A 13,756-nucleotide genomic window follows, 5' to 3' on the forward strand; every position below is an offset into this window, starting at 1 on the left:
CAGCGACTTTAGGTTTTCACTGTACCTTGTCAACACACCAAAACATTTTTGGTGACTAGAACGCATGTAGCAACAGTGGTGCCAGCTACAAAAAAATCTTGAAATTGGGTTAGGGATTTTTTGTAAATTTTCACCCCAGTACGCACTACGATGTTCACATAGTGATGGGTAAATTCCCGGGAAGGTATTTTTTGCGAATATTCCCGGGAAGATTCCCAAAATGGGAATTTTCCCGGGAATTTATGTACAATTACAAAGAAAATTGCATTCTATTACTATATTATGATTTCAAAGGTAATTCGTTGTATAATCACAGTATATTTATTACTGTTGTCTCCAGAGGGTTCTCTAAAATGTATATTTTGAACGGTATTTGTTATTTGATTATATTTAGAGAGTACGCATAAATGTAAATATATTTACAATATGCTTCATGCGAGTAAACACATTGGAAAAACATTTGGTATGGACAACATTTGATATAAAATCATACTTTTACACAGCTAAACAGTTTAAATTTATTTGTAAGTGGATTCTGTAAAAACTTGACTCTGCTACTGATACTATAAAGGTATTAAATTTTTAAATGTCATAAACAAATTAGCTGGGTAACTGCCAGAATTAAGCAGTTTCCAGTTATATGCCAAGTAAGTAATTTTGCCAGCTCTTTCAGTGGTTAAACGGTTTCTTTTCTTAGAGTGAATCCAGGCAAACGTGCTGAAAGTTCTTTCTGTTGCTGCAGACGTGCAAGGAGCGGAAAGAATGCGCACAGCCACTTTTGATAATTCTGAAGTACCGTATAACCCTTCCCACCATAACAGCGGACTTATTGTTTCAGCTGTTGTCCACAAAAACATTTTATTAAACAATCCTTGTTTTGATCTGAAACGTGCGACATCCTCCATGACTGAAATTGTATCTAATTGCATGTTTGAAGCAACATAATGAATAAATTCCATGCCATCGATCGTTTGTCCTGGAGATAAATGGTGTCCTTGTGATGACGGATCCAGGAGTGAAGCTGCGAGATGTATTGGCTTCAAAGCATGTTCCTTTCTCAGTCTCGTTTTCTTAAGCACTTCAGACTGCTCGCTGGTCGACAACGGTGACGAAAGTGCCTCGGAGATCTTGCTTTCAATCTCGTAGAATCCAGTGTAGACAGAATGAATCATTCGATTCTAATTTAAAGATCCAGGTCACAATAGGTTTCAAAATTGTAATTAAACTTTCGATCTTACTCCAAAATGATGTATCATCGAGTAACATTGCTCTCATTTCCTTAGGTAAGACTTTGGTTGCTTGTTCTTCAACAGCCAACGTTTGTAGGCTGCATTTGCAAGTAATCATGCTTTCAAGACATGAAAGACAACTGCCCCAACGACTTTTACTTGGTAGTTTCAGAGAAACATTACACTTTTTGTCTTTGTTTATCTTAACTAATGTTGCGTTAAGAAGATGCACAGAACGTATTTTCTTTACAATTTTTGTTACATTTTCCATTAGTTGCGCTGCTGTATGAGATTTCAGAACATCACTACAGAGTAAATGCAAGGTGTGAGCAAAGCACCCTAGCGGAACAATATGTGGGTAACTTGTTTGTACCAATTTCAGTGCTTTCTGCATATTTGAAGCATTATCAGTAATTATTACAAAAAATTTTGAGGGTTCACACTTTTGAAGAACCGATATTATTTTTTCTTTTAAGAACTCAGATGTCTGCGTATGGTCTTCAGTGTTCACAAAGTCCACAAAAACAGGTTCGGGTTTCGTGACAATAAAATTAACAATACCTTCGTTTCGCACATTGCTCCACCCATCCAACTGCAGATTTAAGTTTCTTGCTTCTTGAAGTTGCAGATGTAATTGTGACTGCATGTCTTCATATTCACCATCAAGGTAAGTGTTAGCCAATGCTCTCCTTGTTGGTAGTTTATACGATGGTCTCATTTTCTTGAAGAAATCGATCCATAATGGATGTTCAACTATGGAGAGCGGTGCTCCACTAATATATATCGCTTTAGCCAGCATCTTGTTCAGATTTTCCTACAAAGGAAGAAATGCGGTTAAGTCATTTTGTAAGGGAACGAGCGGAATATATCGTGAATATACTTTTCATACTACTTTTTTTTTTTTTTACAATATCGTTTATCTTACCACGAATCAACAAAACAGCTAAATTTAACCTAAAAAAATCATGGCAAATAATTTATGAAGTATTCCTTGTCAAAATACTTCTGAGAAACTGTTTACTACAAACTACGATGGAATATGACTTATTTATGAAATCCCGAAAACTGAGATAATTAACTCACGTTTTATTGGTTCGACTATTCATGAAACGGTTAATTGATTGCAGAAAATAGTTTTCTTTTATATTTTTCCTTTTCGTTCTATGTCCACGAATGCCAGGAAAATGTAAATTTCTACTATTTTGGGTTTTATTAAAAAGTTGAGGATAGGAATGAAATACGTTATTGGGATGCTTAATCGATTGTAGAAAAGTGATTCTCACTTCCTGCTGTATGACGATCACAGCTAAAACCGGAAATGGATGCAGATTAGGAATACGGGGTCACTTTTTATTTATATTTACAGGTACAAGCGTTAATTCAGATAGAACGAATAATGTTTAGCAAAACTTATTTATAGACGCAGAGTCATCTGTGAACATAGATACAGCCTTAAGAATTAGCTTCACTGCTATGGAAATCAACAAAAGGGACGGCATTCTAGTGTTGAAAACTCATCTACAAGGTAAGTAAATTATGCCGTAGCTGGAGGGGCGACTCTGAACTTAACCCGTTATCTAAATCATTGCGTGGATGATTTATCTATTCCCCTGTCTTGAATATTTTCAACTCATAACACACAATCATCTCAGAACTCAGGAATCCTGACCGAGAGTGAGGATATGATATAAGCCCATGCGCCTATCGCCTACAGAAGATAACGTTGCTTGAGAGAAGATACTTACGTTTTCGTTTGAATCCATAGCGTCGATAAAGGATTCTAGAGAACGTATTTTGGAAGCCTTTTCTCTCTTCTCCTCTACTGGCAATGATAAGGAAGATGAAGGTCTAATGGAAAGTGAATGACGTTCACCTGTTATAGGACTTTCAGGGAAAATATCACTTTCCTCTATTCCTATAATTTCCGTACTCAGGCAAGTACTACTCGTTCCTGCTCCTTTAATAGTACCAGTATTTATTTCTCCAGAACCTCCACACGAAATAGCTTTCCTCATTTTCGATGCTCATCTTAAACATTTTGAGATATGTCTCACCATTTTATCAGCATTTGCGCATACATATTTATGTCCACAATATTTGCAAGATACTGACTTATCTTTAGAATTTTGCATGTAATATTGCCACACACGACCTTTCTTCCTACCCATTTCTCGGAATTTTGTGCGTTAATACACATGTAAGAAAAGCCTGAGTACCTATTCAGAAACTGCAAGTCAGAGATAGCAGACAGACAAAGTTTACAACTAACGGTGGTCCGGGGTGTATTGATAGTACTTCACCACTATCTCTACAGAATTTCTAGATTGTTTTACAAACTGGTTCCTCTTCAATTGTAAATTACTATTTTGCTACTTTCTAGAGCTAATGGAAATGAAAATTAAAAAAAAAAAAAAAACTAGTTATATAAGGTAGTCAACTAATTACATTTTTAAACATCCAAATTACTTAAAACGTAAAAGTAAATGATAATAAATGAAAATAAAGTAATTGGTCATATCGTTCTTATAATTTGGAGAGTAAAGTAAAGAAATGGAAATAAATTCCTTCCCGGGAATTTATATGCCAGGGAAAAAACCCGGGAATATTCCCATTTTTAAATTCCTTCCCACCGGGAATATTCCCACTGCCCATCACTATGTTCACAGTACTTTTGCTGAACGACGGACCACGATTAGGGGATTTGGCAGTGCATCAAGGAGTATTTGGGCCAGAACTGATTTCTTAGTCTACAAGAAACCGTTTCGTTTTCACTTGGTTATGCCCATGGCCATAGGTAATCCGGTATCCACGGGGGTCCGCGTCCCTACATTTTTACTGCTCCTAATATTTTCACGGTAGCCTTGCAAATAAATTATAATATGGTGATAAACTATTTTCCCCACTAATGTCTACCGCCGCCCGTACCTTTTTAGAGCTGCCTACGTGCCTGGCCATAAGTATGATCTAGCAAACTGAATGGGCGGCAACATGCTTCTGCACTTGATAAACTATGCCCCCGACTCCTCATAGTCCTAGTTTCTTTTCTCTTGCTGCTACGGGAGACAACAAAATGAGGGAATTAATTTCAATTTCAAATGAATTCCGAACTCTATAATGTGAACTTGGTCGGCAGGCTGTTTCGACCCAGGCATTGCGCTAGAGTATAATATGCGCTTGGTTGTCAAAAACATACAAGAAAACACTACAATATACACTTCCCTTGCTAATACCAGTAAATGTGACATATGAGGAAAGGAGATATTGTTATTATTATTATTATTAAATATTCTGCCTTTCGGCAGATCCTGAACTAATGATGATTTTTTTTTAATTTTAGATTTGGGCCTAGAAAGGTTTCTTTTACGTTTCTCGATCTTCAGCTTCCTCTTTCAACTCCCAATATTTTCTTCTATATCTCAATTCATCGATCAGCTTTATTCTTCTTCTTCCTATTCCTCGCTTTCCTTCTATCGCTGCATGAAGAAGACAAATTTTTTGCAAGATGTGTCCAATCCAATTGATCTTCCTACGACGGATGTCCTTTTCTCTCCTATCCTTTTTAAAACATCTTCATTTGTTGCTTTTTCTGTCCATTTCATCTTCTCCATTTTTCTCCAACACAACGTTTCGAAGCTCTCCAAATATTTCTTCTCTAACTCCCCTTAATGTCCAAGTCTCTGAACCATAGAGAGTAGATATACCAGGATGAAACTGAGCAGGTATACCAGGATTAAACTGAGAAGATGTACCAGGATGAAACTGATCAAGACTTGGTAGAGATCATCAATTCGGCAAGAACAGGCACGTAGCCAGAATTTCGTGAAAGGGGGTCAATGCTGTGACATGAAATGCTGTAGTCATCACCGGAGTTGGCGTGGGTCAATGAAAACTTGACCCACGACCCACTGACCCACCGTGACCTACTCTGACCCACGACCCACCACCCACCATGACCCACCACCTACGCTGACCCACTCTGACCCACCACCCACCATGAACCAATCTCATCCACTTTTATCTACTCTGACTCACCAAAACCCATCGTCATCAACTCTGAACACGATCCACGGCCTCTTCTGAACTGACTAAAGAGTTTACACTTGTAATAAAACAAGACTGTGAAATTGTCACTAATCGGAGTTTGAATTTCTAGTCAATCGCTCAAGCACCACTCTGTTACAATAACAGTGGATCTGACCTTTACGATATAAACTGGTAAAGTGTTTGTCAGTGAGGAAATTGAAACAGTTCGAGGTGGGGGGGGGGAATTAGTATGTATCTAAAATATACTTGTACTAAGAGAGTATTCTTTCAAGTGTTAATTTCTGAACGCATTTCACAAGAAACTTCTATTCGCAGGAAAACACCTCTGTACAATATGGAAAAGGTTACGGTTTAGCAGTTCACAATATTTTTCTCACAAAAGACTTGAAAAATCAGTTGTTCATAGGCAGTGGCGTATTTACGATTTTGTTTCGGGTGGGGCTTTACTAACTTTCGGGGGGGAGCTTTGCCTGGAAATGTGAAAATTCTGCAAGATATTTCATATATTTTACTATAGTAAGATTTCGGGGGGGCTTAAGCCCGGTAGCCCCCCCAAATACGCCACTGTTCATAGGGTATAAAGGTGCTCGCGTACCCTCTGTTAGAGCGTCTCCATACAGTATGCTCATAATTGTAATTTGTGTAATCACTAAAACACCACGTTAAATTTAAGTTACAAATATGCATAATTGCAATTATTCTGAATATTTATTCAAAGTAGTTTACCTAAAGCAAAGAAGAGACTTACTAAAAATTAGGTATAAAGTTGAATAACACAAATAAGCCATTAATAATAAAAGTAAACATTTTCCGTAACTGGTAATGTTCCACCTTAAAACAAATTTGAAATCGGATATATTTCCTGTTGGTAACTTTTTGGCGGTAAATCAACCGCAGTGGAATGATGTCCATTCTTCAGCCAAGAAATAACTAGCTCGTCTACTTTGAGCTTGTCTAGCGTTGGGCCATTAACATTGATGAGCAACAAGTTAGACAATGTTTGAGCCCTTAGTCTATTTCTAATATCAGTCATCTGTAAATTCATAATGTGAAATCCCCGTTCGCACTCTGTTGTGGAAATTGAAAATATTTCTACCCGATTTCTGCAACTTCTCATTGACAATCTGGTTGTTAAACTTAAGTCTGATAACGATTTTTCTTGGTCAGGTTTGAAATACTCAGCAAGAAGTATCATCTCTCTATCACCATACAACATCTTTTCCCTATCGACCATGTAAGTCGGAAATGTGGACCCATGTAGAACAGAAACTTCATCTACCACGCCTTTGATAGGGAATCTTGTGAAAAAATTATCAATTAAAGCCTGATAAACTGATGATTTCTTATTTGTTTATATATTTAATTTTTGTAATTACACATGAAGGTTTGATACCATTACCAAGTTCCCTCCCCCGTCTAGAAAGCGAAAGGGAACGAGGTTCCTGGAAAGTGTTCAGTGGTGAATGGGAATTTCCCTCCTTCTTCAACTTCAATTACCACACTGCTGTTTGCCATGTGCTAAATTACGATGAATTTATATTAAATTATCATAATATAATTATTTCCTTGTTGAATTATCAATACTTTTCAGTGGAAAAAAGGATGAAATTTCGAAGTTCCAAATCAAAGTAAGTAGACCAACGTAAAGGGAGAAAAAGTGTAAAATTTTCCATACAATTATGCGTATAATCCAAACTTCAAATTTCCGTGTAATTAAGCTTACAGTACAAAATTTATGCCTATTTTTCTCATAACTTTATGGGTTGATTGCCCTGTGCTGTAAGCGCTCCATATAATAAACATAAGCTTCAGCAATTATTATAGCAGAAAGCAATGGATATATGAAGCCAAGCACTGTGTTTTTTGTTTCTAATTTTTTTTCTTAAATAACATCGATCGTTTTCGATCATTTTTACAAATCAACTCACTACCAATTTTCCATATATAGAAAGTCCCCCCCCCCACATAAAGAAGAATTTTTAAAATGCTAAGAGACACACTTTATTTTCAATAAAGAGTTAATACACTGAATTTCATCTCCGTAAGTTTAACGATTTGCGAGATACTCATTTTTCTTTTTTCGCAAAAATTCGGATCCTCACTACCTCCTTACGATATTATGCATTATAATAAAAGCAATATAACATCCCAATTTGGATTAAGACCTAACTATATACCAAAAGTAATTTCATTTCACTTTGCAATTTGACCGTGATGATCAGGCACACTTAGTTACATTCATTTTTTTATATAATAATTTATATATTACAGTGATTCAAAAATGTATTTTTCCAGTAGTTAGCTCTAAAATACTCACAGGTCTCGAAAGCCAAGTAGTAGTATAAGTCCTATTGCTATTATTACTATTAAAAACATCAATATCCAAAAGTGCCTGAAGTTCTTTTTTTACTTGGTTAGATTTACTCACCTCAGGCAAGTAGACAGAAACAAGTGGAAAAGAAAGGGAAATGAGGGTCTTGAAAGTAAAACGGAGACAAATTTACCAGTCCTCAGGAAATACTCTCTACAATGCAGTGAGCAGAGAGGGTCGGTAGATCATACTGAGTCGGTGGGTCGCAGTGGGTCACGGTGGGTGGTGGGTCGCAGTGGGTCATGGTGGGTGATGGGTCGCAGTGGGTCACGGTGGGTGGTGGGTCACAGTGGGTCACGGTGGGTGGTGGGTCACAGTGGGTCATGGTGGGTGGTGGGTCACATTGGGTCACATGCTGTTGACCCCCGATCCACTGACCCACCCAGAAAACTTGACCCACTTGACCCACTGACCCACCCAGAAAACTTGACCCACTTGACCCATTGACCCACCGACCCACTGACCCACTCCATCTCTGGTCATCACACCAGGGGCTCGATCACTGAACTATTTTACTGGTACATATGCTAGTTCGTTTAGCCAGGATTTCGTAACCGGAGGGGGGACATGATATGAAACACTGAAGGCCTAATCAATCTAAACTACTTTACTATCAACATATATTGGTTTCTTAGGACAATAAAATGAGGATATGTTGGTATTTTAATAACAAACTACGAAGAAATCTCGAGTAAAATAACCAAAAAAGAACGTATTGAAAATCATTTTACAATATTTACGTTCTTTCTCTGTTACGACCTCAATATAAAAAGTACACTCATGTCCAAAATGATTGTCGCATATCTATGACTGTCTTCTTGTAAGAATATAATTTGATAATGATTTTGCAGGATACTTTTAATACTGATACTACATGTATAATCGGGAAATGTATATTTGTGGTAAATTTCATAGGAAAAGAATTATAAATACGAAAATTGGAGTGACTAAAACGAAATGTTGCTAAATGGACAACAAAGTTTCATTTTTTGTTTTATTGTTCTTATTTACTGTTCTTTTGACAAAATTTGCCACTTACATCTATTTGCCGATTATACACATACTAACATTGTAAGAAATACCGGGTAAATTCGTTATCAAATTATACTCCTTTGACAACATATTTATAGACATGCGACAATCATTTTGGACATGAGTGTACAAACTCAATAATGTCTTGTAAAATATTTTAGAGTATCTGCGTTCCTTTCTCTGTTGAATCAAATTTTAACAGAACTTTCTTTTCACATAAATTTTTGTTTTTATTATTCCTTCAACTCCTGTTCCAAATGATAGGTTAAAGAAGTAGTAGAAAATTGTTTTTGAAATAACATGTTTGATACTGCAAGGATGCGATGAGAAAAATTATGATTAAAAATGTCTACGCTGTTACACAACGGGCATTATGCTTTCAGAAGCTTGAAATCTCCCTGACTAGTAGCAGAAATTCTAAGAATTGCGTAACTTCCGGAAATTTCAAATTCCCTGATTCTTCCAGGATATCCCACTCACCTCGCCACCATGTATTGCAAGTAATACAAATCTCCTCATAAGAAAGGGTAACCAAAAGCTTTCTGTAGTTTTTTTTTTTAAATTTTAACGCCGATTATTCTTTTTCTAATTTCATTTCGTTTTATCCTTCCTTATTATTTTTCATATCTGGTCTCGAAGTGGGGAGTCCGGACCCCGTATCCGCCCCCTTGGCTACGTGCCTGGCAAGAACGTTTCAACAATTTGGTAGTTTTATCCACTGGATCCCAAGTTCTCAGGAATTTGAACTTAGATGGAATTCTAAAATAATATGTAGGGGAAAAAAGATTAAAAATAACTTTAATAACAGGGAATAACATTACAACTCATTTATATAATGACAAGTGATTTTAAAAGTTCAATAAATATGATTTGGTTTTAACACCACTTAAATTTTCACTTCTAAAAAAACTAATAAATTATTTCACACATACTACAAAAGTGATATTGTGAACTTTTCAGAGGCGATTTACAAATGTTGTTAGTTACTTGTAGGCTTACGTAAGCAATATTATATTAAGGTAGATTACAACTGTTCGATCTGTTAACTCGCATGCACTTTTCAAGCGTACATTTTGATTATTTTCCATTCTACCGCAGAGAAATGAGGTCTATAATAGATGAATCTTGGTGAAAATTGTCCAGAAATGGTACGCCTGTTTGTGGTTCACATTCATTAAATAAAGAATAAAAGGTTTTCTTTACTCTTTGGAATAGTAAAATGAGCCTTCCACCCCTACTCCTCCGTTTTCTTAAGCCGAAATAATCTGAGGTGGAAATTACGATTACGAAACGCACGAATTTCAAGTTCACTTACTTAAAATGGTCTTCGGAAACAAAATTTCACTTATTTTTTAATTTTTTACGTGGACCAATCATTTGCTTGGTTGGTGTCTTCTTCGCTAATAGCATGTAACAGTGAAGGTGCTCCAATAGGTGTTGGCTCACTCACAACTCGTCCAGGAGTGGATCTAGGGGGAATAAACTTTTTTATTTTATATATAAATAAAACCGAACTCAGAGTTTGGAGCTAGCTCTTAAAAGTAGCTCTAAGTAGCAGTATTACCCCCCCCTTCCAGAAGTCCGTCCTGGATCCGCCCCTGCGTAGCACATTGTCGATAGTCACAAATGCTGAAGGTCCATGTGGAAGCATAACAGCACTTCAACTTCACGTAATTCATGACTTATTCATAATATTTCTGCTACGCACCACTGGTTATCATACATATATGTATGTAACAACAGTTCCTTTTTGCAGATTTCTTAAATCTACACTTTGAATTGCAGAAGTTCGATTTTGGGGGAAGCATGAAGTTAGTTCATTGTGACCCGTTACTGCCATAAAAACTTCGCCATTTTCCGAAAGCCAAAGATGACTTCGTTGAATACCAGTTACCGGTCGCATACTTTCCCTTTTTTCTTCCGAAAGTCGTCGAATTCAGTTCCAGGCAACAGAACGAGAGTAATACCCGGAGTTTGTACTTGCACTATACTCACGAATTCTTGTGCGGTTTTAGTGGGGGCGCGATGGCTCCATGGTAGAGCGTTCACCTCCGGTGCTTGGGGTCCCTGGTTCGATTCCAGATCGCGCCGTGTTGGATTTGTGGTGGACAAACACTGTGCTCGTGGGTTTTCTCGGGGTCATCCCGTTTCCTCCCACTTTCTGCATTACACCATTTCATTCATTTCTCATAATCACCGTTTCCTTTAGCCTAACCGGGATAATCGTCGGACGTAAAACCAAGATTTCATTTCATTTTTAACACTGTGTATCTGTATTTGCCTAAGGTTATGCCGCGTTGCCACATTCTTTACACCTCCCGCTCTCCTCAATAACGACGCAGAGACCCTTGCATGCCCGGTTTCACTGCAAAACCAGTGCTTTATCGGACCTGTCTGCATCTCGAACATCTGAAAGCGATTTTTAAAGTGGGATGCAGCACCATCAGAAATCACTGACACGGTTCGGGAAATTGTAGACACTTATTTTCTCGTATTCAAACCTTTTTCTATAAAATATATTTTCGCTTTCCTTCGAGTATTTTTAGAATCTTGTCTATGGCTATGAGTACATGAGCCGAATCGTGTGTTTTATCGTCGTTTATTGCAACAAAACTGTCAGTTGATTCATATTCCGGTAATAACTCTGAATTTCACTTTGCAGAATAACAGTCCAGTTTTCAGCGAAGTCCACATAAATTAAAATATAATTTTTATCTTGAAATTTTATACGGTGCTTTTGGTAGCAATTAATTCTCTTTGGATTTTCTTGATGTAGTCATGAATTACAGTTAAACCAGCAATGTACGATACGAAAACAGAAAGTGGCACAGTTTTTTTTTTAACGAGATTATTTTTTTTGTATGTGGTATACCTAACACTTTCATTTTCATCAGGATCAATAATTAAAGACTCCACACTTATTCCTACCACTCCAGAACATTCACCACACTCTTGAAGAAGACAGTTGTCATTTTCTACGGATCATACTACTAAAGGAAATAGGTCACTCATAACAGCTTCAATACAGGCTGCACCTTTGATTTGTAGCTGTTGCACATACAGACCTTTTTTATGTGCTTTTGTTTATCAAGTTTTCGTTTAGTGACGTCAGGGTGAGTGACGTGTATTACCTTACGCTCTCTAGTGGCAATACGTAAGGGCAGTTGTAGTAGCGAGATACTCACACAAACACAGTTACAGTTCGTGTTCTGTATGAGTGCTGTGCGCTGGAAGTTGCTGCTCTGTAGGAAGCAGTCGTATGCAACTATCGTAAAGTGCGGTCAACACAGATCGTGCGCCTGTCAGCACAGATCGTGAGTTTAATAGTAAGTGAAGTGAATATAATTACGTGCTCCGGTGTGATTTTTATAGCTACTGAAAGTTAGTGCTGCAGGAAGTTGGGACGTGTATAATATTGGACTCCAGCCTGTGCACAGGACTGACAGTGTGAAAATCACGTCGAATCTTCTAGAAGATAGGAAGATCAAAGGGAGCATTACGTATAAGTGAAGTACTTTTTTTTATTCAAGACGACGAACGGAAACCACGCTTGCGAAAATTGAGGTAAGGTACTCACCTATTCTATATTTTTTTTCCTTTTGTAAAATTTCCAACATACTGGTTATGGGCCCAGTGTGCTTAATAAGGCCCAGTGTGCTTACTGAAATTTTCCGAAACTGCTGTGTCTGGTTTTAAGTGCTTGAATAGTGCGACGAATAGCTCACGCATTATATTAGGCTTGCTAGTGACATATGCATATTCTCAGTGAAGTGCAACTGTTGTGGTGTGAAGTGCAAATAGATTTATTGCATTTTACGTTTTCTTGTAGTAAAAGTCGAGACGCTTGTATTCAAATACACCTAGTAGGAAGTTGGTCTGTGTCAGTGTTTTTTTTCCTTTAAACACGAAGATGGATTTGTTAAAGAATATAAAGCCGTTATCGTGTGAGATAGAGTGGCCCGTATGGAAAAGAAAAATTAGGGACTTATTAGAATACCATGAAGGGACACTAGAAGTTATCGATGGCAAGTTGCGAAAACCGGAACCGTTAGAAGATTCCGCTTCAGAAGCTGAAAAGAAGAAATATAGAGCAGAGGCTGACGTTTACCGGAAAGCTAATAGTTATGCCAAGTCGATGATAACTAGTGCAGTAACGGATGAAGTCTACCAGAAGATAATGGAAAAAGATACGGATGAAGAAATGTGGTTAGCTTTAAAGAAGCTCTTTGAGGCAAGTTCCACAGATCAATTGTTCAAGATTTATGTGGACTTTTTCGCCTTTTCTTGGAGTGAAAGTGAAGATGTTTCCACACACATAGCTAAATTGAATAGTTTGTAAATGGAACTCAACAGTGGATTGAAGGACAAAGGACATACTGAATTACCGAATCTTTTGTTGATCTGTAAAGTGTTACACACCTTACCAAGTACTTTTGAAACATTCAAATCAAGTTGGATGTTGTTGACCAAAGAAGTACAACGTACGTTTGACGAATTAACTACACAGTTGTGTATGTTCGAAAGGAACTTTGTACAGCGGTCACCAGTAGGCAAGTACAAGGGTGCGCCTTCAGAGCAAGAAGCATTAGTAGTGAATCCGCCGAAACAATTACAGAAGAAGGTGAAGAAAGATGATATTTGTAATTACTGCAGACGTAGAGGGCATTGGGTTCGAACGTGCAAAAACTGGATTGCAGATGGGAAACCGCCTAAGAATAAGAAGAAGAAGAATCAGAAATCTAGTGAACCCAAGTTGACAATTGTCTATTCTGCGAACGAAGAATGTTCTACAGAAGAAAATGGAACTTTCGTTTGGTGGATTGACAATGGTGCAACGAAGCATGTAACACACACCCGATTTCTTCCTCAATTATAAGAAGTTTAAGAACCCGAGTAGTATTTCAGCAGCAGGTAAAGAGAAGCTGCTTGCATTAGGGAAAGGTGACGTCAAAGTGCTTTCAAAAGTGGAAGGCAAGAAAGTTGACTTAATCCTTACGGATGTGTGGTACGTTCTGAATATTACGAAAAATCTGTTCTCAGTTTTGGTCGCACAGGATAGGAATAGGAATAGCAAATTTAC

The 13,756-nt window shown here is 37.4% G+C and overlaps 1 protein-coding gene across 1 annotated transcript; it reads right to left on the reverse strand.

Annotated features, from left to right (window-relative positions):
• Nucleotides 1-1,134: 1,134 nt before the first annotated feature.
• On the reverse strand, nucleotides 1,135-3,846 carry LOC145682338 (uncharacterized). The gene is made up of 2 exons (XM_081753912.1): nucleotides 2,975-3,846; nucleotides 1,135-2,043 (listed from the first exon to the last, which is right to left on the reverse strand). Exons 1-2 carry the CDS (start codon nucleotides 3,242-3,244, stop codon nucleotides 1,135-1,137), a joined length of 1,179 nt encoding a protein of 392 aa, XP_081610038.1. The 5' UTR covers nucleotides 3,245-3,846.
• Between the last annotated feature and the right edge of the window lie 9,910 nt (nucleotides 3,847-13,756).

This window comes from Thermobia domestica, chromosome 3 (assembly GCF_964235325.1).
Source record: "Thermobia domestica chromosome 3, izTheDome1.hap1.1, whole genome shotgun sequence".
Classification (NCBI taxonomy): Eukaryota; Metazoa; Arthropoda; class Insecta; order Zygentoma; family Lepismatidae; genus Thermobia; species Thermobia domestica.